We start from the raw sequence: 23,905 nt of genomic DNA on the forward strand, positions 1-23,905 counted from the left end.
TATACTGAAATTCTTTATTAAGTTGCACTTCAAAAGAAAATATTTGTCGGTACCAGAATTGTTTCTCGCACTGACAGACAACGGAAGAAGACTGTAACTTAGAAAAGCGATTTTTTCTATTGTATCAGAAGTTCATTGGATATTAATGTAACTTAAAGTTCTAGTTGTTTTGAGATATGATTAGTTTGCTGTGTACTTTTGCGGGAATTCTACAGGAAAATAGCACAAAAATGATTTAAAAGTAAAAATAATCTAACTTAGAGGTAACCTAAAAGTTATAAAATAATAGGGAAGGAAAGGAAATTTTATGTATTCCACATTTGAAAAATTATCTGTTAGTCGCAAAATCTTAAAATATCTCCTGAAATTCGAGAAAAGAATTGCAGATGTTCCTATCACGATAAATTTGCTGTCCTAAATATAAGATATATCTCCAGAAAATATGTGGCAGAAATTTAGTAATAAGCGGCGAGCATTTTCATTAGCTACTTTAGGCAGTTTTAGTTGCTTATTAACAGACACTGACCCGTAATACGCAAGGAAAATTAAGGAAATCTCATGCAACCAGTTCGTTCAACCTCTGTGAATGGAATTGGAACGAATGACCAGTATTTCGTGCTTTAACCGCTTGGAAACGTTTCGGCTCTCGCTATTTAAAAAATAGGTATATTTTTCGTTATTTTACAACACTTGACAAAGGATTTTGTCTGGGGTGACACAGGTGTCTACGGCAACACAGGGTTTAATTTCTAAAAATAGACGTGGCTGAGCTTTAAGGAAGGCCATCAAAAAAGATGAAGAAATATTAATAAACGAAACATTAAAACTAAATAAAGTAAAAAATAAAAATTCTTAATTAAAAATTGTTAAAATGTTAAATAATAAAGTAAAATACCAATTCTTTTTATTTGGGTCCCAGCTGAAATTACAGTTTCGATCAGAAATTAAGAAGTTATTCAGACCCTCATAGGCTCTCGCTGAATGTAAGCTGTAAGCAGAAAGCTAATATAATATACAATTTACGTAAATTTCAGAAATACAAACCATTCTTTTTTTCAGCAACACTGATGAAAATCGTAAAACTTTTAAAGCGTTACTAAGGAGAATAAAGGTAATGCTAGAGAGAGTGGGAGAACATGAACCAAAATTTTAACGAAGAATTGTGCGTTCGAATACAAAGACACAAAAGAAATCACTCTTTGGCCGCATTCCCTGCCGATGTAATCATATCCATCAAGATGAATGTGTGTAAAGAAAAAACATACTTCCAAGTCCTAAGCTTGATTTGCGAAGTGAGAACAAACGCAAAATCGTGTAATGAGCATTTTCGTCCCTCATAGTTGGTTACCTTGATCCGAAAGATCCTGTTCTGTTAAGAGTCTGTTTCTGTTAGGAGATGATAGTTTTGGACGTGCCTGAGCAGTTGGTCTTAGTATCTCACTATTTAAAGCTCGTTGGCATTTGCGAACATAAACGATGCTTCCCCTTTATGAATTCGCCATTACAGAATCAGAGAAAACGACAACACGATCAGGGTGATCACCTCCACTTTTGGGAACGGGAAATTTACTTGTAAATTAATTAGGAAATTGTTTTCAAACACGAGCTTTCGTAAATATAATGGTCTTCTTGAAAGGTATGTATCGACATGTGGGGGAGGGTTTTTCCTTTCTTTCAGTGTCTTAACTTTTATTAATGATTTGTTTCCGAAGGAAAGAAAAGCATTCATTCAGAAGCACACATTTTCTGCCGAAATTGTGTGTTTTTATGAAAACAAAATGTGTCGGAGCTCGTCTTATTTAAGGATCTGGTTCGCTCTGGTTGGGATTGTGATCTATCTTCAAGAAGGAGAAGCTTCGGGGCAATTTAAGCTTTTCGAAAAATCGGTAACATTTCAATTCTGGTAAAAATGTTGTAAATATAATTTCTTATACTTGAATCTCTCTCTTAGATTAGCTATTTTAATAAACAAAAACCAACAAAGACCAAAACAGAATGAAGCAATTCAAAAGCTTTTTATTGCAGTACTGAATTTGAAAACAAAAACATTGTTATAAGAGATAAGAACTACGTTTAATTTAACGGTAGTCAATCGTTAATGCTGGTACATATATACAGTGATTTAATTTGTGCTAGATTAAAAAAGAGTACTAATATTCAACAAGTTAGGAAACATATATGCATGAAATTTGCGTCAAAAGAGCATAGGGCACAGAGAAAGTTTTGATGTCATCATGGAACTGAAAGGGAAAATTTTGATATCACCAGGAAATGACTGATCAATGGAGACATCTCATGCATACTCTGCTTAGCTTGGTAACAGACCCCGTGGAGTATCGCAATCGACGATATCTAGTAGGTGGTGATGAGCATTTCTAGGATCTCCTTTACTATCGACATGCTTCTCAAGGCGAAAGGTGTGTAGTCGTATATACCTGCTTAAAAATGGTTTCTTAAGTCTAATCTTGAAAAATTACCCTATATCACTTTTAAAAATATTGTTCAGCACATGTTGTCTTATAACACAAAAGATCCAAAGTAGCTCTACTTTGCATCCTGAATCATCTTAACTATGGATTTTCAGTTGTATGGGATTTTTTTCTTGTCAACGATTGGACACATTTAAAAGTTTAAGTTAAAAAAAATACAAGAAATATATAAATAAATATAAGAAATATATAAATAGAAATAAGAAATATATAAATAGATATAAGAAATATATAAATAGATATAAGAAATATATAAATAAATATAAGAAATATATAAATAGATATAAGAAATATATAAATAGATATAAGAAATATATAAATAAATATAAGAAATATATAAATAGATATAAGAAATATATAAATAAATATAAGAAATATATAAATAGATATAAGAAATATATAAATAAATATAAGAAATATATAAATAAAAGATAAAAAAGATGAAAAATGTATAAAAATATGTATTATATAAGCCATCTGTGCACTAAAATATAAAATCGTTACTTTCATTCTCAATCATTGGTAATATATTTCAGGAAATAGTAAGATGGAGGAATATGATTTACGTATAAAAGAAAATGAACCTTATGATGGATATGACGAAACTATTGACGCAGGTATATATAACGTATTCTCATCAGCTGCTTTCAGATTCGGGCATACCCTCGTTCAGGTAAGTTTTCTATTTTATCATTTATATACCTTTTTACGACTATTTGGTATTCTATATTTGACATGTAATTTAGAAAAACAATTAAAGATATTTTCTTACAATTGTTGTTGGATTTGGCACGATATTCATCCAATATACGTTCCGTACTTGCAACTGATAACTAAGTATATGCATATGCAAAGATGCAAAGAAATTTCATACTAACAGAATTAGGAATTTCTCAAAGTCGTTAATAATATTCTTGAACAGATCATCCAATAAAATTTATAAATCTTCTTGAATTAACAAGCATTAGTAGAATTCTCAAATATTATATCCTATAAAAAACTATTAGCATTAAAAACATGTTTAAACACTTCACATACCATTTACGTTGAAATTTTATAAAATGGCGTCATCTCCCATAACATTAGCAAGGTTCTGAAAATCCTGTTTTAAAAGTGATACATTTCATGTATCTTATTTGATTAATTGAACGTATTTAGTCCTCCAGTTCAAGCACGAAATTTAGTTTTCTTTGCTAAAGTTGCATCCCTATCTTTTAAAAGTTATTAAATTTATTGAAATTCTATCAGCCATTACTAGCATAATTACATTTTGCTATGAATGTATTTTATTTCCTGCAGTCATTCAGCAGTACTTCCAAGGTAATATACACTGGTGTGCAAAAATTAAGGACGAGACGGTTTTTTTTAATATAACTTTGTACAAAAGCTTTCCAAATCAACACATTTAATACCGTAAGATCCCCAATACGTAAGGACATGAGTAATGAAAGCAACACTTACTAAAAGAGAAATCAGAGGGATAAAAAGAAGCTTTATTGAAAACGTAGCATGGAGCGCAATGCGACTGAAGGCCGAAACATCCCTGTGATGGGTGTCCAACAAGAAACATCCGGTCTTTAATAGGGGATATGATCTCCCCTGACTGCTAGGCAGGTTTCACATGCTGAGAATGAGGGTGTCAATGAGTTGTTGAGGCATTGCTGCCCATTCGTCTTGCAGCACCAATCGAAGCTCCGGAATCGTTACTGGTGGTAAGGTACGAGCTGCCAAGCGTCTGCCTAGAAAATCCCATACATGCTCGATGGGATTGAGATCCGGAGATCGTGCCGGCCAATCCATACGTTCAAAACCCTCACTCTCTAAGAGCTGTTCGGCAGCTACTGTGCGATGACATGGTGCATTGTCGTCCATGAAAAGGAACTGCGGACCCATAGCGCCTCTAAAAAGACGCACATATGGAAGAAGAATGTCGTTACAATAACGGGTCCCGTTGACTGAACCTGCGTCGAAGATGTGAAGGTCTGTACGACTACCAAGCATGATGCCTCCCCAAACGAGAACACCGCCACCTCCATACCTGTCCCTTTCAATGATGTTCGAGGGATGATTGCGGCTTCCCCGCTCTCTCCAGATGAGTATGCGATGAGAATCGCTACTCAGACTGAATCTGCTCTCATCTGTAAAGAGTACTCGTCTCCATTCATTGTCTCTCCAATTCCGGTGTTCCCGGCACCACAGAGAACGCCTTCTCCGAAGGGCAGGCGTTAGAGGTACACACCGTACAGGGCGTCGTGCAAACAGACCACCACCGTGCAGTCTTCTGGCCACGGTAAAACGCGATATCGGTCGTCCAGTCGCCTGTGTCCTGTGTCTAGCGTTTTCTCCGCTGTCTGCCGCCCGTTTCTTCTGGCCTGTAAGGCAATATACCGGTCATCTGCGGGTGCGGTTCCTCGTGGACGACCACTACTAAACCCCCGGATAGCTGTACCTGTAGTTTGAAATTGTCTCCAATGTCGTGAAACGATGCTGTGAGCAATTCCGAACTCTGCAGCCACACTTGTCACACTGCGGCCTTCCTCCAAATTCTCAATGATTCGACCTCGGGTAAAAGCATCCTGATGTCGTCTAACAGATTGATTATTCGCCATTCCTCACTGAGGCAGCAACTCGGTGTGATTTTAACTGCTATACGGCGTGCAATCTCTTTGTCAGAAATACTGATCTTACACCGACAACATGCTTTATACTACTCAGACACTCCCCCATTACGTGTACTTGCATATCTGCGCATGTGCTACCGTACATCACCTTACTTAATCTCCTGATTGGTCTTTCTGTACGCTCTGCCTCTTCGTTCAGCTGATATGCTAATTTTTCGACTTCGTCCTTAATTTTTGCACACCAGTGTATGTCATCAGGTGAACCAATAGTTGTTGCGGGAACTCCTTGTCTATAACAGCCCATCGAACAATAAAATTGCAAAGCTCTGGAATTCGACCTAGGTCACGTACAATGGTCGTTGAATAATGAAAAAGCATAGTCGTTTCATATTTTCCCTCTTGCGCAAAATTTGTACAATCTAGTTTCCGTTAGAAATTCATCCACGAAGGCATTCCGTCCCTTAAGCAGGTAGCACTCACTTGCTTTCTCATAATCAAATAAACCGAACTAAATATCGTCTAAGAATTGTCATCTGATGTTTAAGAAATGTAATAATTGAGAAAGGTACTTCAGCAGATGCCATCTCTTCATTAAAAAAATCATATAAAACGTCTGAGCGTAAGTACTTTAAAAACTGCAGTTGTAGCAATTTATCCTTTCCCTAACTAAAAGTCGCACCGATGTACCCGGAAGAATCAGTTGATTTTTCTATTGAATAGGGGAAAAAAGGCTACTGTTTGGAAATATGCAAGGGCTACTGCTTTATTAAGGTTAAGTCCGAAATAAGATTATCAGTGTATAAAGTTTATGGTGTTTTGGGATCAAAAACTTTTAAAAGGACTTTTGAAGAATTACCTTCGAGCCTTTGTGAAACTAAACGGAGATCAGAAGAAGGGTGTATAAGACACTTTTATTCAAACACAAAATTAACAATTGACCCAACTTGTGTTACAGGTAGGTAACACTTTTGGCTTAACAGAAGTATGTAACAAATAATAATTTCAAGGCAAACGAAATATTTACGAATAATATATGTTATGAAAACGCTTATAAAGTATTTCTCCTGCCTTCTTAGCATGCCTTCGTGGTGTAGAAGTCAGCACGCTAAACGCGTATTCGAGAGGTCCGTAGTTCGAGTTCCGGCGAGGACACTGCACATTTTTCTTCTTTCCCGATTTAAAAAACATACCTACCTAATGTCTCTACAGTGGCGCTCGAAATAAAAAAAGGTGGTGGAAGATGATTCCCCACCATCAGGATTTGGCGATTGGGTTCTTTTTCCCAGTTGCCCTTTAAAAGGGGGGTATATAAGGTATTTCTCCCGCCTTCTTAGCATGCCTTCGTGGTGTAGTGGTCAGCACGCTCGACGGGTATTCGAGAAGTCCGTGGTTCGAGTCCCGGAGAGGGTATTGCACATTTTTCATTTTTCCTGCTTTAAAAAAATACCTAATATCTCTACACACTTAATTTTCAGATTGGAGATACCGGCTTTGAATCGTGAAGAAGATTGAAATTTTACAACTTAAGCACAGAACAAACGCGAATAATTGCATAGCTATTTCATATAAATTGTTCCCATCTGCCCATCCCTCTAATTTATATTGTGTACTTCAAAATATATAGCTTCTTCCTGAAACAAATATTTTTTTCATTTTGAAAATATTCGCTAGATCTGAACGAAAATTTAAATATATTTCAAATTAGAAATTATTTGGTTGAAATTTTGTCCGTGATATACTAAAATTATTTAAAAAATGTCTTTTTCCTACATTTACCCCTATGCGAGTCTTATTTATTCTTAATATCATTTTAAATTCTGATTATTACTTTTAGGGTATCCTGGAGCTCAGAGGTCCAGGCTATGAACTGCGAAGTAAAATTCCTCTACACAAAACTTATATGAATCCAAGCATTCTTTACAAAGGTGGAATAGATGACGTTATACGGGGTATGGCGTCGCAAAGAACACATCAAGTACAACCTTACACTACAACAGAAGTAAAGTTATTGAACGTTTACTTATACTTTTTTATATAGTATCGGTGTTTTGTTATTGTTTTATATTTATTATATTAATAAGTTTTATAGCCTTCTAATTATATAAAAATCTATCAGTAATGTTTTTATTGCAATTATAACACCATATTTATAATACAGTAATATTTTACAGATGACAGGTAATAAAACAAAATGCATTGTTTACTCGAGGCTATAGAATAATACTAATATGCTAATAGAAATAGCCTTGTACAACTACATTCATTATTTTCAGGTACGCGGCAGATTGTTACAGCTTTATTATGAGGATCATGGTTATGATTTAACTGCAATATCAATTCAGAGAGGAAGGGATCACGGTTTACCTTCTTATACAAGATGGCGTCAATTTTGCGGTTTATCAGAAGTAAACACATGGGAAGATCTTTACGAAATTATGGACAAGAATCGGGTTGACGAACTGAGAGAAATGTACATGTAAGTAAAAAACACAGGAAAAAAAATCTTATGTTATAATCCTCTTCGCAAATTTATATAATATTTCATTTACTACAGACTACACTGAAATATGTTATATGAGAACACCTGTTTACAGCATATATAAAAGCTTTTTTTCACAAAACCTGCCTGCCTTAAGTAAAATATTACAACTAATTTTTTTAATTAAACAGTAAATTAAAAGTATCAATTACATGCTAAATTTAGGCCTTCAGATTGTTTGACCAACTCACATCAGCCACAGATCACATCAGATTGTTTGACCACTCAAATTACGCCACTGCCAGTGTGGCGTAATTGCTATGCGTAAAACTTTCACAAGATACCACAGGAATACATGCTAGGAATAGTGATTTCAAAGAACTCACCTACTAATTTAATTTTAGAACTAAAATGATACACTAGTTAAACATATAAAAAATATGTGAAGTTTTGTATCATATCCTAGGAAGAGATGAAACAGCCACTAATTTGCTATGATCATTCGAAACTAAAAGATGGCTTTTATTTTTTTATTTTTATTTATTTATTTATTTATTTATTTATTTATTTATTATTATTATTATTATTATTATTATTATTATTATTATTCTGGTTAAGAGATGAAAATTTTAACCACTTGTAGTCGCTGTTAAACATCGAGCTCCCAATACAGAGCTGACTTAAAGGAGCAAAATCTGAAAATCTGAGTGTGCAGAAAAGATGACCAAAATGAAGCCAATTTTCTGTAGAGACTACGATGACACGGTTTTTTAATGACACGCTTTCGCATGAGATGAAAAGTAGACTGCATAAGGTTTCTAATACAGAGCGGCGCTGAAATAGCCTCTTTGCGTGTCAAGGAACAGAGTCTTAAAAAAGAAATTTTGTGCACCGTTATGTTCTTTGCGAAGCAGAAAACATGAAAATCAATTGTGCCGTCACCGGGTTTCGAGCCAGTGATCTTCCTTGTTCTAGATGCACGTGCTAACCCCCTTGCTACAAAAGAGAAAACACGCTGGGGATTGCGATAATTCCTTACGAATTGAACTGCATGATCTATTGAATTTATAACTCGGGGAATTTAAATCTCCTTTAATTCCATCAAACAGAGCAAATATGTCATCATCATTATAACGAACCCAAAATGGAGAATTTAGTATTTTAAATAATTTTGAATTATAATAGGAGGACCGGAAAGTAATGTCGTTTCTGCGCATGTCGACAACAACATGCTAAGGGCAGAAGTGGAAGCAAATCCATGTCAAACACTCTTAACCAACCTTGGTCGACCATCCAAGAACATTTAAAGCAGAATGGAAAAGTAAGCAAAGCAGGTGTTCGAGTCCCCCATAATTTGTCCGAAAAGAACAAAGCCAACCTATCCATCACATGCAACGTATTGCTTCAACAGCACCATACAGAACCGTTTTTTAATCGTTTGATTAGTCGAACGTTTGATCGTTTGATTAGACAAAAAAATAAGTCTTATAATCCAAAACTCAAAAAGCAGTTTTAATAGGGGTTACAAAGGGTTTACATCCCGAAAAGGCGCTCCTGTGTGTTTGATGGAGTATTCGCGGAATTATTAATTTTGAATTGCTGAAACCTGGACAAACTGTTAATGCAGACCTTTATTGTGAACAATTGGATGGAGTGCACTAATCTTTAATAGAAAAATATCAATTGTCAACAGAAAAGGCGTCATTCTGCAACACGACAATGCAAGACCGCACTGTGCAAGACGAACACTGGAAAAAATTAATGACTTGGGGTGAGAGGTACTGCCATACTCACCCACCATACTCGGCCGATATCGCAGCATTGAATTTCCATCTTTCGGATCCCTACAACATTTTCTTAGTGGCAAAAAATTTGAAAATTTGGATGATGTCCAAAATGTCCTCTCGAGATATTTTACTCCAAAACCAATTGATTTTTATCGGTCCGGGATTGAAACTCTGCACATTAGATGACAAAGGTTGTTAATAACGAGGGTGATTATATTATTGATTAAAAATAAAAACTTGTTAAAAATGTATTCGTTTGAATTTAATGTAAGAAAGCGACATTACTTTCCTGTCCCCCTATTAATAATGTATTTAAACACCAGCGAGAAAACCTGTGCGGAGCTATAGTCTATCAGTTTATAACGTTGCGCGCCTCCAACTTGCACGCAACCAAGAGGTGACTGTGAAAACTTGTATAAAAGATAGAGCCTTGTGAAGGGTTTAAGTCCCTTTTTATTCAACGTACTAAATTACAACTGCGTCCTCTTGACGCTTACAAACTGTGCCAACTAGGCAGTCAAACAAAAATAATAACCTGAAAAAGAAAGTAAAGACAAGATTCTAACTACGAGGCTCTCTAAAATAACTAACTCACCGCGTTTTACAATATCTCTGCTAATTCAGCAGACTTGAGGCTCACTGGAACAATTGCAACTACTTCCCGCCAAGCACATAGGCCGCAACGCGGGGTGCTTCAATTCTCGATTTCTACCTCCGCGCTCGCTAAGTAAGAATAACTCTCTCACCGAACTTGTTTCCTTCTAATTAAATCATACTACTTCCGCTGATAATTTGAATGCTTGCGCGTTCTACTCAAATTTACATATTCTGGCATTGGCAGTTCCAGGGGAAAGTAAGGCTTGACAGGAAAGATAGAACTTAAAATAAATGTTAGTTAAAATAAATATAAACCCTACATTTGCCGCTGCCAGAATTTGGAAAACTTGGAAGCAGGTCCTACAAACGACCTGTTGTAAGTTTCTCTAATTCTGAACTAACTGGCGAGAACCTCGTTTACACAAAAAAAATCTTATGTAACAATTATATACTAAAATTCTGTTGCTCGTTATAACTTTCTTCTTACAGCAACTTTTCCTGGACTTCATCAATCAATCTTGGTCTTTCCTTCCAGCATCTGGAAGGAATAAGTATCAGTATCTTTCTACATACATTATAATTTACACTTTCTTGACACAATAAATTTTTGTTTTTAAACGATTCGTTTTTCTTAGTTATTGCTTACTTCACATTCATTCAATTTTTCAAGCATTAATTTAACTTTACCCTGGCTCTCCACCGTGTGTGGTGTCAAACGGGAATATTCGTGTTTTAGTCTTACAACACTTCCCCTAACCACCATGATTTGTTAGAATTCAACGACCAAATAGACACACCTTACTCGACATTCTACAACTCAATGAGCTACTTTAATATTCTTAAAAATTCAAATGTAGGTGGAGAACCCTACAAAACACATTCATTCTAACTTCCCCCTCATTCGTCTTTAAACATGCAGGCTTTCGCTCTAAAGCATGACTTTATCTACAATTTACTACTTAAATTTTGACTTCATTGCTTTTAAGCATTCACTTTTAGCATCTACAATTTTATGCTTCTAGACTAAATTCTACTTTCACATAACATTTAAGTATTTACATACATTTACAAAATTTTAATACATATGCTTTTTACAATTTACCATAAAATGAATAAGAGAAAATAAATTTTTACTTTACTCATTCTTCGCCAAGCTGGCGGCACTGAAAGTAAAATTCTTATTAATACAAGAATACGAAGTTATTTTTATCTTCGGCCAAATTTTGGCTTTAACATAACAGAATTAGTCTTTTGACCAACAGAAAATGCTTGTTTTTAGCTTTTACACTCAAAGAAAATAATACTTTTGCCTTAGCTAAATAAAGTAAAACAAAACTAAGTCTCAACCGAGACATATTGACTTTCGTCAAAACATAGAACTTCGTACTTATGCATAACATTTCGGAACAAAGGAGAAAAAAAAATTTATAGAAGGTTTTAACTTATCTTTGAGTTTTCGATGCTTGAAACTCCGTCATCCGTTTTTGGCAAAATTGATCCCAAGTTAGAGGTTTCATGGATGTCAATCTTCTCCTTACTGATCTCCGAGTGTCGTCCACGTTGCTTTTTCTTTTGCGTCCTCTACATGCTGGCCTCTTGGCGGAGTAATCGTCTGGTTGTTGTCCTTCCCGTTTCTCCTTGGGACGGCTGGTCTTGACGTCCTCCGGTCTGGAGTCGTTCTTGAATTTCTTCTGTTCGTCGTATTTTTGTGCCTTTTGTTGGCGTTTCAGTTTCCAGAACGGCGGCCTTGCTGGCACCTGACTCTGTGGCCGTGTGCGCGTTTTCCTTGATGTGTAATTTCTCCTGCTATCCTTTGTAGGTGGTGTTTTTCTCTTTACCACGGTTTCTTTACCCGGTTCATCTGTATTTTTGTTTTTCTTAAACGCTGGAGTTTGAAAATCATTTTTTCTTTTTGATACCGAAGTCCGGGTTGTAGAAGTGCTAGGTCTCTCTTCACTTCTCTGTTTCTTGGGTGGTGGAATAGTTGTTGTAGTGTTTGAACCTTCTACTTCGTTTAGACTTGAGTCCTGCAAGAAACTTTTAAGGATTTCAAAATCATTTGGATTATAGTATTTTTTCACCTGGTCGGGACTTGCTTTACAGATTTCCCCTCTGTCGTTCTTAAGATATAATACTACCCCTTTGATTTCCTGAATTACATAGGGGCCTTCAAACTTTGGAGCTAGCTTTGCCATAAAATTGTCTGGGGCACTTGATAAAGAAAATTTCCACTTCAATACTTTATCCCCAACTTTAAAATCTGCTTCACGGCGTTTTCTATCATAATAAAGTTTCTGCCTATTTCTTGCCGTATCCGAGGTTTTAAGCGCCTGATCAATCAGCTTTTGCACATCTTTTTGTTTAAACTCCTGCTCTCTTTGTTGCACAAAGAATAATTTATCTAAAGGCGTAATTAACTTTCTGCCTAAAAATAATTCTGCTGGAGTTTTTCCCGTAGTATCATGATGTGCCGTTCTTAAAGCATAAGCTAATTCATTTATGTAGCCATCACAGCGCTTGTGATGTGTGCTCACGTAACTGCGAATTATTTTTACTATGTTTTTATTAACTCTTTCTGCTATGTTAGCCTGTGGTCTATACGGAACCATTTTGATATGGCGTATGCCAAGTCCATTGCATATGTTTTCAAATATTTGACTAATGAATTGTTTTCCGTTATCGCTAATGACTTTTATCGGTGCACCGTATTTTAAAATGTATCTGTGTAAGAATGCATCTGCGACTGTTTTGGCTGACGCGCGTTTAAGTGGAACAATTTCTATCCATTTTGAAAAATGATCTACTGTTACTAAAAGAAAACGATTTTTATTTAACTCGCTCTGGGGGAAGGGACCAAGGAGATCTATGCCTAAAATTTCATTCGGAAATGTAGCGCGAATGCTATTTAAGTACCCGGCCGGGCTGTAATTAATATCATTTATTAACTGACATTGATTGCAGGACCTGACATACGCCGTTACTATTTTGTATAATTGCGGGAAATATACCGCCTTGCGTACCCTTTTTATAGTCTTTCTGACCCCGAGGTGGCCCGCTGTTTTTTCTTCGTGCAACTCCTTCAAAATGCTTAATCGAAGCGAGGCTGGGATGACTGGCTTATACTCAAGATTTTCGTTTATTGTTTTCGTATAAAATAATAAATTATCTATTATTTCATAGTTTTGTGCTCTATTTCTTATCGCATCGATATCTGTATGCTCAAAGCTTTCGGGGTCTTTCAAATAAGCATAGATATTTCCAAATTCAGGATCAGCTTTCAGTTCAGTAATAACCGTATCTCTAGAATCTAAAATTTTTGAAGTCAACACAGCGCATTTAAGTTAATTTCCTTCATCGTCCAGTTTTATACGAGAAAGTGCGTCAGCTACATTGTTTTCCTTACCCGGTTTATATTTTATTGTGATATTATATTCTTGGAGTTTTAAAGCCCATCTTATTAACCTGGGCGTTAGATTTTTCCCCGAGTAAAGTCTACCAACAGCCGCATGATCCGAAAAGACTGTTACTGGCGATTTGCCGAAATAAACTCGAAATTTGTGTACAGCCATTAATACGGCTAATGTTTCTCTTTCTGTAGCTGTATAATTCCTTTGTGTCTGATTCAATGTTTTACTAAAAAATGCCAGCGGATGGTTATTTTGCATAAGAACCGCACCCACCGCATAGTCTGACGCATCTGCTGCAATTTCCAGGTTTTCGTCCCCCTCAGGGAATTTTAAAACAGGGGCATTAATAAGCGTTTCTTTTAATCTTTCAAAAGCTGTGTTAGCTTCCGCTGTCCACGTAAATTTACTCTTTTTTCTTTTGATTACTAAGAGTGGTTCAACAATATTAGCGAAATCTTTTATGAAAGATCGATAGTAAGAACATAACCCAAGGAAAGATGAAAGTTTCTTGGCGGTGTTGGGCGGTGGGAAATTCTTAATAGCTTTTATTTTGGAATCTTGCGTTTCTATACCCTTTTGCGAAATTTTATAACCGAGATATTTAAGTTCTTTAGTTGCGAACTTGCATTTTGAGGCGTTAATTGTAAGACCGGCCTCTTTTAATAATTTAAAAACTTGTTCGAGGTCATTAATGTGTTGTTCCAACGTACTACTCGTTATAATTATATCATCTAGATAAATTAAAGTTGATTTTCCTAGGACAGGCTTTAGAACAATGTCCATAGCTCTCTGGAATGTTGATGGGGCCCCACACAACCCAAAGGGCATGCGTAAAAATGCATAAGTGCCCGATTTTGTTATAAACGCGGTTTTGTGTATATCTTCGGGTCTCATAGCTGTTTGATAGTAGCCAGAAGTTAAGTCCAAAGTAGACATATATCTTGTCGATTTGATCTGTCTAATGATCTCGTCTATAACCGGCAAAGGGTAAACTGGAAATTTAGTAATACTATTTAGTTTTCTGTAATCAATAGCAAACCTCTAAGCCCTTTTATCCGAAGGAGGAAACTCGTTCTTTTTCCTACATAGTACGATTGGACTCGCGTACTCACTATTTATGGGCGTTATTATTTTATTCTTTAACATCTCCTGAATATGTTCTTCGATGATTAAGTCTTTTTGTTTATCATAACGATACGGTTTAGTCCTACAAGGTTTTTCGGCATTTAATTGAATCTTGTGAGTCACGATTTGGCAGTTTCCTGGTTTTTCTGAAAACAAATGAGAAAAATTACTCACCACTTGCTGGATTGCTTTACTTTCATGGTCATTCAGATGGCTAAGGTCCAATTGAGGTGTCTCCACAGGTTCCACCACCCTCTGGTCCATCTCCAACACCACGGAACTATCTTGAAAATTTAATTTGGCCCTCGCGGCCCTTAGAAAGTCCATACCTAAAATAAGAGAGTGTTGCAGGTCTTTCACCACAAAAATTAATACTTTGAGACTTTCCTCTTTTACCTGTAAGTTTAATGATAATTTCCCGATGCAGTGACATGTTTTTCCTTGCGCCGCTATAATTTCCGTATTTCTGGTTTTAAATAGTCGTATCCTATAAAAATTCTTTTTGAAGAAATTTTCACTCATAAAATTTCCTTCTGCTCCTGTATCGATGAGGGCTTCTACTGGTACATCGCCAACCAGGACTTGTATAATTGGTAGCTGTGAGTTTTTTACGATGACCGTGTTTAAATGTCTATTTGAGGGTTTTTTTAAAACTTCCGGGGTCTGGACCCTCCCTTTCACAGGCCCCTCTACTCGTTTAAAGCTTTCTTTTCAATCTGTGTCTTCTGGGTACGCGGATGTTTATTTTCAAATTTTCTTTTTGGGCCTTGACCTTCGAGTTTCGATGCGTTAGCTTGATAGTTCTTTCCCCCATACGAGCGATTTCCATTTCTGGTTTCCTCCTTCCTTCGGGTACTTTGAGAATATGTTTCCCCTCTCGCTCTTTCCGCTATTCTGCGATTTTGAAACTTCACCGCCAATTCGAAAAGTTCCTGCAATGTGCTTGGGTTTCTAATTTCAAAGTAGTCTTGAACAGCGGGTAACAATCTTGGTAATATTATTTCAATAATCTCCGCATCGGGTTTTTTTCCATACAGCATATCCGTTAGCTTGATTTTTCGTAAAGTAAAGTCCGTCAATTCTGCTGTATCCCGTTGGTAGAAACTATATAGTTCGGCTTCCAGCCGTGCGCAATCTTTCACTATGGGGAAGGCCTTTACTAACGATTTTTTGAAATTTTCAAATGTATACGTCGGGCTTCCAAATTCACGTAGTAGAAATTTTCCAATGTTTTTCCACCATAGCGCGGCCTGTCCTCTTAGTGCTGATGTGGCGATGGCAACTTTTTGTCTTTCAGGCACCGGGTAGAGCTGAAAGTGGTTTTCTAGACCTTCGAGAAATACCGCCACCGAATTTTTTCCGTCGAAATGGACGTTTGGCTTGATTGATGCTCTCAAAGTCTGGACCAGGTATCCAAATCCTTCTAACTGACTTGTCATTTCTTGGTGTTGTCCAGCTGCTTCCATCCAATTTTCGGCCATTTCAGTTCGATAAGTGTTCGGGCGCCAATATAACGTTGCGCGCCTCCAACTTGCACGCAACCAAGAGGTGACTGTGAAAATTTGTATAAAAGATAGAGCCTTGTGAAGGGTTTAAGTCCCTTTTTATTCAACGTAATAAAATTACAATTGCGTGCTCTTGACGCTCACAGACTGTGCCAACTTGGCAGTCAAATAAAAATAATAATCTGAAAAGAAAGTAAAGACAAGATTCTAACTACGAGGCTCTCTAAAATAACTAACTCACCGCGTTTTACAATACCGCTGCTAATTCAGCAGACTTGAAGCTCACTGGAACGATTACCACTACTTCCCGCCAAGCACATAGGCCGCAACGCGGGGTTCTTCAATTCTCGCTAACTACCTCCGCGCTCGTGCAGTAAGAATATCACACACCGAACTTGTTTCCTTCCTATTTAAATCAGAATACTTCCGCTGATAATTTGAATGCTTGCGCGTTCTACTCAAATTTACATATTCTGGCATTGGCAGTTCCAGGGGAAAGTAAGGCTTGACAGGAAAGATAGTTTAAACTTAAAATAAATGTTAGTTAAAATAAATATAAACCCTACAAGTTATAAATGAGAAGGTAATTTTGTTAGACATTTCAACTCAGCATTGATCGGAACTTTAGTGAATAGTGATTTTACATTTATTAAAAAACAATGATTTATTATAAGAAGTATTTTTAACTTTATACTGACAAACTTCCAAAAATTTTGAATACTATAACTATTGTTGATTAGTATTGGAGAAAACCTGGAAACTAAATTTTTAGCTAGTCAGTGAGGTGCAGCATCTAGATTTGAAACAATGGCCGAATGTAACACAAGTTTTGTGAAATTTAGGAAAACAAATGAGCTTTCTCAACAGTAGTTGAGATAAATGAGTTTAATAATTTCGTGGAGAGAATATGTGAATATCTAATGGTAGTTCTTATTTTCTAGAGATCTGAAAAAAAAAAGAATTTATAGAGAATTCCATAAAAGGTTTAGCAATGCCTTCAGTATTGCTTTCTTATCTATGAGAACTATCAGACTTCCACTTCGAAATTAGGAAATATAATAACGTTCGGACTAGAGATACTTTCATAAAAAATAGATTTTTCTTTTGCATTTAGATTTGAATTTAAAGAATAATAACATTTGGACTACAGATACTTTCATGAAAAATAGATTTTTCTTTTGGATTTAGATTTGGATTTAAAGATTTAGGGCTGAAATTTACATTAAACTTCATAATACTGCAAAACGTTTCTTTTGTATTTCTTATACTTCTTTAATTTAATTTTTCTTTCATTGGACTTTATTCGAGGAAATTCTTAGAGAAGATGGCTTTGAAGTTGGTGAAGATTTAAACCTATATTCAGGACCCACATAAATGAACATTGCAGATATTAACTATAGGATCAGAGTTAAAGCGGGAGGATATTTTTGGATTATTTCAAATCGGGAAACTATGAAAGTTGTTCCAGAAATTACGATGCGTGAATCGCTTTTCGACGTTGATGTGCTGATTCAGTTATAGACAAGACTTTTTTCCATTGCATCCAGTGTTGAAGATAATTTGGAAGTTTTAGAGGAAGTTTGTACAGTTAAATTCACTTTCAGATAGCTGCGAAGATATAGCTTTTATGACGAAATGAAGTAATGCTTCAGTTTCAAAAGAATATTAAAGACTTGACGGAAAGATTTTTGACTTCATTTAATGTGAATGAAACTGGATAGCATTTTCTTATATTTATAAAGTAGTTAAAGACGGTTTAAAAATTTATGTCATTTGAGTTGTTCTGAAAATCCGTTAATATAAGAAATATATTAAGAACAAGAAGAACTGGAATTATTATCTGATAGTTCCCGAGTTTACTTTTTAGTTACTTCTAGACGCCTGTCGCATATTTTTAGTTTCGCGCATTTACTGTTTTATTTTAATCCTTCAATTTATTTAGCTTCTCACTGTACTGGTTGTTTTTCTACTTTTCGTTTTTCAATTTGTCGTCCTCTATCAACCTCTACGCCTCAAATGGCAGAAATTCTTAAGTCACCTTTATGTGCTACTGCATTGCAAAATTAAGAAATCTATACTTTTTTTTCAAATTAAATGCAATCAAAAACCATCCAGTTGAGTTTCTAATTTTTTGTTTTTTAAATTGCAAACTAGCCGAAACTATCTAAGAAACTTTACAAGTATTATTTAGAATTTGCAAATCTTTCTCCAAACTTCCCTGCCATGGCCTTGGTCTTAAACTGAGTAGGATTAAACCAAATTAAATAATAAATGATTAATATCAAATAAAGATTGAACAAAAGTGGATCAGATATTATGTGAGGTTTACCACTGTGTAATTGCAGCCAAAAGTGAGTAACCTTAAAAACTAGTTAGCGAATAATCGCTTAAGTTCGTGTAACAAGAAACAACAAGATTGAAGGGTAACTAACCCATTATTTTTCCAATAAGATTTAACAAAACTCCGTCTTGGAGTGTACAATAAAAGCCGACGCTTGGGCTTGAACTTAAGAGACTAAGAAATAAACTAAAACTAAGATTACTAAAAAAAGAGATATAGCCGAAACTATCAAGATTCTAATCGAGTTGGCCCCTTAACTCTATTTGAGCTTATCAAGGGCCTGAGTACAGCCGAGCGTAATAACAGCTTTGAGAGAGAGAGTAGCCAAAAGGCAGACGCGCGCAAATCAGAAACTCTGATTCTCTCTCACTCAGAAAGTAGAACTTCGCGGTTTAAATACCGCCCTTCCTCATTAAGTATTCAGAGTGATTCCAAAACTACGTTCTGACCGGATGTAGTAAGTTGAATTTAAGAATTTGACAGGAAAGGAACTTTAACTTGAAATTTAACTGTTAATAAAATTAACATAATTCTTACAATTATTTTTATTATTATTATCTTACAATATGACGAAATAATGAGCAATTAACAAAAATAACAAAGTAAATGTAATATTAGTTATATACAGTTATTTAATAATAAAGTTAACGAAATACATCAGCTCATGGAAACCAATCAAAAACTTCACCGTACACAGTGTTTTGGGTAAAAACATTGTTTACACGTTGTTTAACATTAATAAAAATTGCCTAAAAGATAAAAGAAAATTGTGCCAAATTTTATGCTAAAGAATGCATTTCTACCTCACGCAATAAATGTATTGCATGCAAATACGGAAAAATTTGGTCTTTCTTTCACATTGTGGGAGGACGTAAGGGAAGAGGCTTTCCACTTTGACCTTGTAGGATGAGCTGAGTGCGTTCACGCCACACACAATTTTTCTTCTACCATTTTCTAATATAAGATCAGCAGCATATCTTAAGAATTCCTAGTAGAGTGGTGTTAATTAATTGTCGTATTTTGTTACATTCAGTACATTATTGATATTGGATGTATTATTTCTTTAAAAGTAAAATATAGCTGTAACATTAGGTGGCAATAACCCTTTATTTGAAAAATGATTCAACATAAAAGTGATACGAACACAAATTTGAGGATTGAGGGTAATACATTAATAATCGCTTCATAATGAGAGCTTGTCTTTACAGTGAGCTCATTCTCGTTGTATTTGGCATTATTTCAAGAACACATTTAATAATTTTAAATGTAATACGTTGTTCTGAATCACATACCTATTTTAAATACCAAATTTGAGAAGTTTTTGATATCATAATAAAATTTTTACAACAGTCTGTTCAGTGTTTGAAGTAAAGTATGACTTCCGGTTTATCAATTTTATCCCAAATCTAATGTGTTTTTCCCATTGATATAAAAAGTCTTAAGCATTAAAATTAAAAACTTTTGGATTACATTTTAATACAGTTTCCCATTACAAACTCTTATGGGTTTCATTAAAGTGCCACTTCCGATTGTCTAGTTTTACCCAAACGTCTAACCAACTCTTTATATGAATGTACAAAGCTTAAAAACGGAAAATCGAAATTTTTGGTAGTTTCATATAAGAGTTATTGTGAACGAAAAAATCCTGATACATATATAGACAGAGACAGACATGATTGTAAAAATAATTTAAAATGTTTCATGGGAATCTATTTCTTGCTTATTTGTTGAAAACTCGCTATCGAAATTTCTGACCGAAAACGTTACCTTGTAAGGATCTTAAGTTTTACTAACGTTTATTTTATTTTAAATCTTTACTATCACTTCTTATTTTCTACTTCCGGCCAGAATTATAAGCGTTAATGTATTTATGCAAAGTTTGTCTGGCGAACGCCAAGTATTTAAGTTGTGGCTTTTTGCCAAGCGAGAGAGAGGAAGCAGTTAGTCGAAGCAGGCCGCTTACCTTAGAAGTTTTACTCAGTTGCTGGTTGCCTTCCAGGCCAGAGGTTTAATCCTCTTGATAACTTTAAACGTATTGTAGTGTTCACAGTTCTCTGTACTACATACGGCTTCCTGTTAATATAAGGCCAATCTTCCACGTTTATTATTTTAAAGTTAAATTAGAGTTTAGTTTTATTTTTATATTCTTACGTTCAGACCACGAGTAGTGGGTCTTTGTATTCCGAAGTACGGAAATTATTGTAAATAGAGAAAAATAAAGGCTTTTGTATACCCTTCTTGTGTATCCTGTCTACTTCCCACAGTTATCGAACATAGCTTTAGTAAGCTCTCTGTTCCGAGTCAGGTCCTTGCATGTTCCCGAAGAAAGTAAGACGGAACATTGAACCTGATAACCTCCCTTACCTTTGTATATAGGTTGGCAGGAGGTAAAAATGCTGGGTGCCCTATTCTTCCTTTAGTGGAGCCAGCGCCTTTCTTAGGCTCCTGTTAGTGTAAACAGACTTTTTATGGGCTTCAAGCAAAGCCCACTTCTGGATGCCTTATTTTACCCAAAACTTAATCAACTGTTTATAGGAATGAATGAACTTATATGAATTAAATTTGTATATATTTATTCGATTCCGTTACAAAAATCAATTATCACACCAACTGCAAATTGTACCAATTAGTATGCTTTTCCCAAATTTCATAAAATGGTATTCCATTCTTCCCAATTGCTTCGAATGTAGTTACGGCTTTTTGCCCACTAGCTAACTGTTTAGATTCAAAATTTTCAAATCCTTTATTCACTTATGTTCCTATGACCTGAAATGCCTAATAAAAAGATCTTGTGGAGTTCATTTATCGAATGTGACAAACTTATCTCTCTTTCTCAATGTTCTGTTAACCAAGCAAACATTAAAACATTGAATATTTCATTTTGGACCAGCTATGTTGATGATGCATTTGCTATACTTTGTAGATACATTAGGTATTTTTAAAAGCAGGCAAGATGAAAAATGAGCAATGCCTTCGCCGGGATTCGTACCGTGGACCTCTGGAATGCTCGCCCAGCATGCAGACCACCACACCACGAAGGTATGCTAAGAAGGCGGGAGAAATACCTTATATACTCCCCCTTTTAAAGGGCGACTGGGGTTTCTAGGGGACCCAATCGCGAAATCCTGGGTGTGGAGAATCATCATCCACCACCCTTTTAGTTCGGGCACCACTGTAGAGACATTAGGTATTTTTGAAAGCCGGAAAGTTGAAAACTGAGCAACGCCTTAGCCGGGAATAGAACCACGGACCTCTGGAATAAGCGCCCGGTATGCAGACCACTACACCACCAAGGCACGCTAAGAAGGCGGGAGAAATACCTTATATACTCCCCATTTTAAAGGGCAACTGAGGTTTAGGGGATCCAATCCCCAAATCCTGGGGGCAGAGAATCATCATCCACCACCCTTTTAGTTCTGCCGCCACTCTAGAGTCATTAGTTTTATTTGTAGCAGGCAAGATGAAAAATGAGTAACGCCTTCGCTGGGAATCGAACCGCGGACCCCAGCGTGCAGACCACTAAGGCACCACGAAGGCAAGCTAAGAAGGCGAGAGCAATACCTTATAACTTGACATCAGTGAAGACTAATTAAAGTTCTCTCAGTCATGAATTCAGTAGATTTTACTATTTGCTATTCAGTTCATTTCTGAAAGAGAATTGTCTAATTCAGTTCCACTCCTTGACGTAATCTTCTTATCAAACGTAACGAATCTAATTTTAATAGCACTGTGTGTCGTGAAGCTTCATTCTACCTTCCCCCCATCATATAAAATGTAGCAAAACCTCGCATAGCATAGGTATTTCATTCCACCAATATCCCGGACTTTCTGAAACCGGACTAATTGAGGAACTAAATAATAATAAATAAATAATTCAAAATTAAATAATTAGTGTCAAAGAATTTTATTTCTTCCTCCTTCTCAATAAATAAAAACACGATTAACGAATTCTAGTATCTTTATTGGAAACAAATTTCAAAAATTCAAATTTTTTGTAATTAATTTTTTATTCTCTAAAAACTGCTGTGTCGATGTCTGGACACAATAATTTGCATTTATTGTCCAATAAATTTTAAGGATACGTTCAATATTGGATTAGCTTCCATAATAAGCTCTGACAATGTTTCAACTATTCCAATAATTTTTTATTGTTGTTCAGCTGTTAATTCTCTTCCAGGCATTTCAACGTAGCAGTCGTTTACGTTGTGCTTCCTCATAAGCCCATTGTGCTTCTATGCTTATAAGCGTTTCATTATCTAGTTGATTAGTGTTCGCTTTCATGCAATCAAATACTAGAATGACGAAATTCAACACACTGAAACCAAATTATTGTCCAATTTCCACTGCGTTGGTAGTCACTACACCTTCTCTTGCCGTAGCTGTCAGGGATGAAAAATAAATGGCCTGTGCTTGAGAAACCCCAGATAAAAATAAAAGTGCATATCTTTTTGCATAACGTAAAAGAACGCATAAAAGTACTGATCTGTATAAAGGGAAAATATACAATTTATGCATGAAAAAGAATTTTTTGATGCATAAATTGATGATTTTGATGCATATTTCATTTTTTTTAGAATTAATTTTTATTTTGCTCAATTAAACTTTAGTTTCCTTTGAAGTTTACAAAGCAGATTGTAATAAATCCGGACTGATCGAAGCCAGAAAAATATTGTCGAAATGCCATTTCTTTTTTTTTTTTTTTTTTTTTTTTTTGCTTGCGTGTGTGTGTGTGTGTGTGTGTATACTAAAAGTTTTTTTTTGTCCAAGTCTTCTCTTGACCAAGATCTCAGAAAATAAAAACGGATATAACTGCTAGAGATTTCTCAATACAAATTAATGACCAAGTAGTTACAAAACTTTCAACTCATTACTCAGAGTTTCTTAAACTTTTTTCGGTCGCGACCCCTTTTTATCACTGAGATTTTTTCGTGACCCCCAATATAATAATAATATTTACAAAAATTTTGTGGGACCGCATAAGTATTGCGCAAATCCGACACACGCGTGAGTGAAACTGTCAATTTTTCACTTGAACTGTAATATACTACTGCAGTTTCAGGTCATTAACTTTAATTTCTAATTTTAAGACATAGAATAATGTGAAAAATTTAAATAAGTGATAGACGAAATGACAGCGTCACGTGCAAAGCAAGAAAAATGAAAGTTTAAATTATAAAAAGAATGCGTCGAAACGTTTTCGTCTTTTTCTTTGTCTGTATTGTCTTACCTTTATCTATTTTCAATACATTGTGTTAACATATTTGGTAATTATAAAATTATTATGATAAGTTAGAGAAATATCAAAACTGCTAAAATTTTTGGCGACCCACAGTTTAAGAAACCCTGCATTACATGGAAGCATTTTTTATCGTCTCGAATGATCATAAATATTTAGTAGTTAGTAATTCTAGTTACAAAAATTACCCATATTTTATTGACATTTAACTTTCGCTTCTTTCCCCCTATTAAAAGAATTCGTATTTCGGTATTTAAAATCTCTTTTCCTGATATGAACTTCTGTGGTACATCGTATGTAGCATTTCTTATGTAGCTT

The 23,905-nt window shown here is 35.3% G+C and overlaps 1 protein-coding gene across 1 annotated transcript in view; it reads left to right on the top strand.

Moving 5' to 3' along the window:
* LOC118205098 (immunomodulatory peroxidase-like) overlaps positions 1-23,905 on the top strand; it is a 143,994-nt gene that overhangs the window by 112,879 nt on the left and 7,210 nt on the right. Inside the window, exons 12-14 of the mRNA XM_085808731.1 lie at positions 3,026-3,162; positions 6,945-7,109; positions 7,384-7,586. Coding sequence (XP_085664857.1) covers positions 3,026-3,162; positions 6,945-7,109; positions 7,384-7,586 — 505 coding nt within the window. The remainder of the gene's footprint in view (positions 1-3,025; positions 3,163-6,944; positions 7,110-7,383; positions 7,587-23,905) is intronic.

Source organism: Stegodyphus dumicola, chromosome X1 (genome assembly GCF_044657685.1).
Source record: "Stegodyphus dumicola isolate Sdum_Otavi_A_Nest chromosome X1, ASM4465768v1".
Lineage (NCBI taxonomy): Eukaryota > Metazoa > Arthropoda > Arachnida > Araneae > Eresidae > Stegodyphus > Stegodyphus dumicola.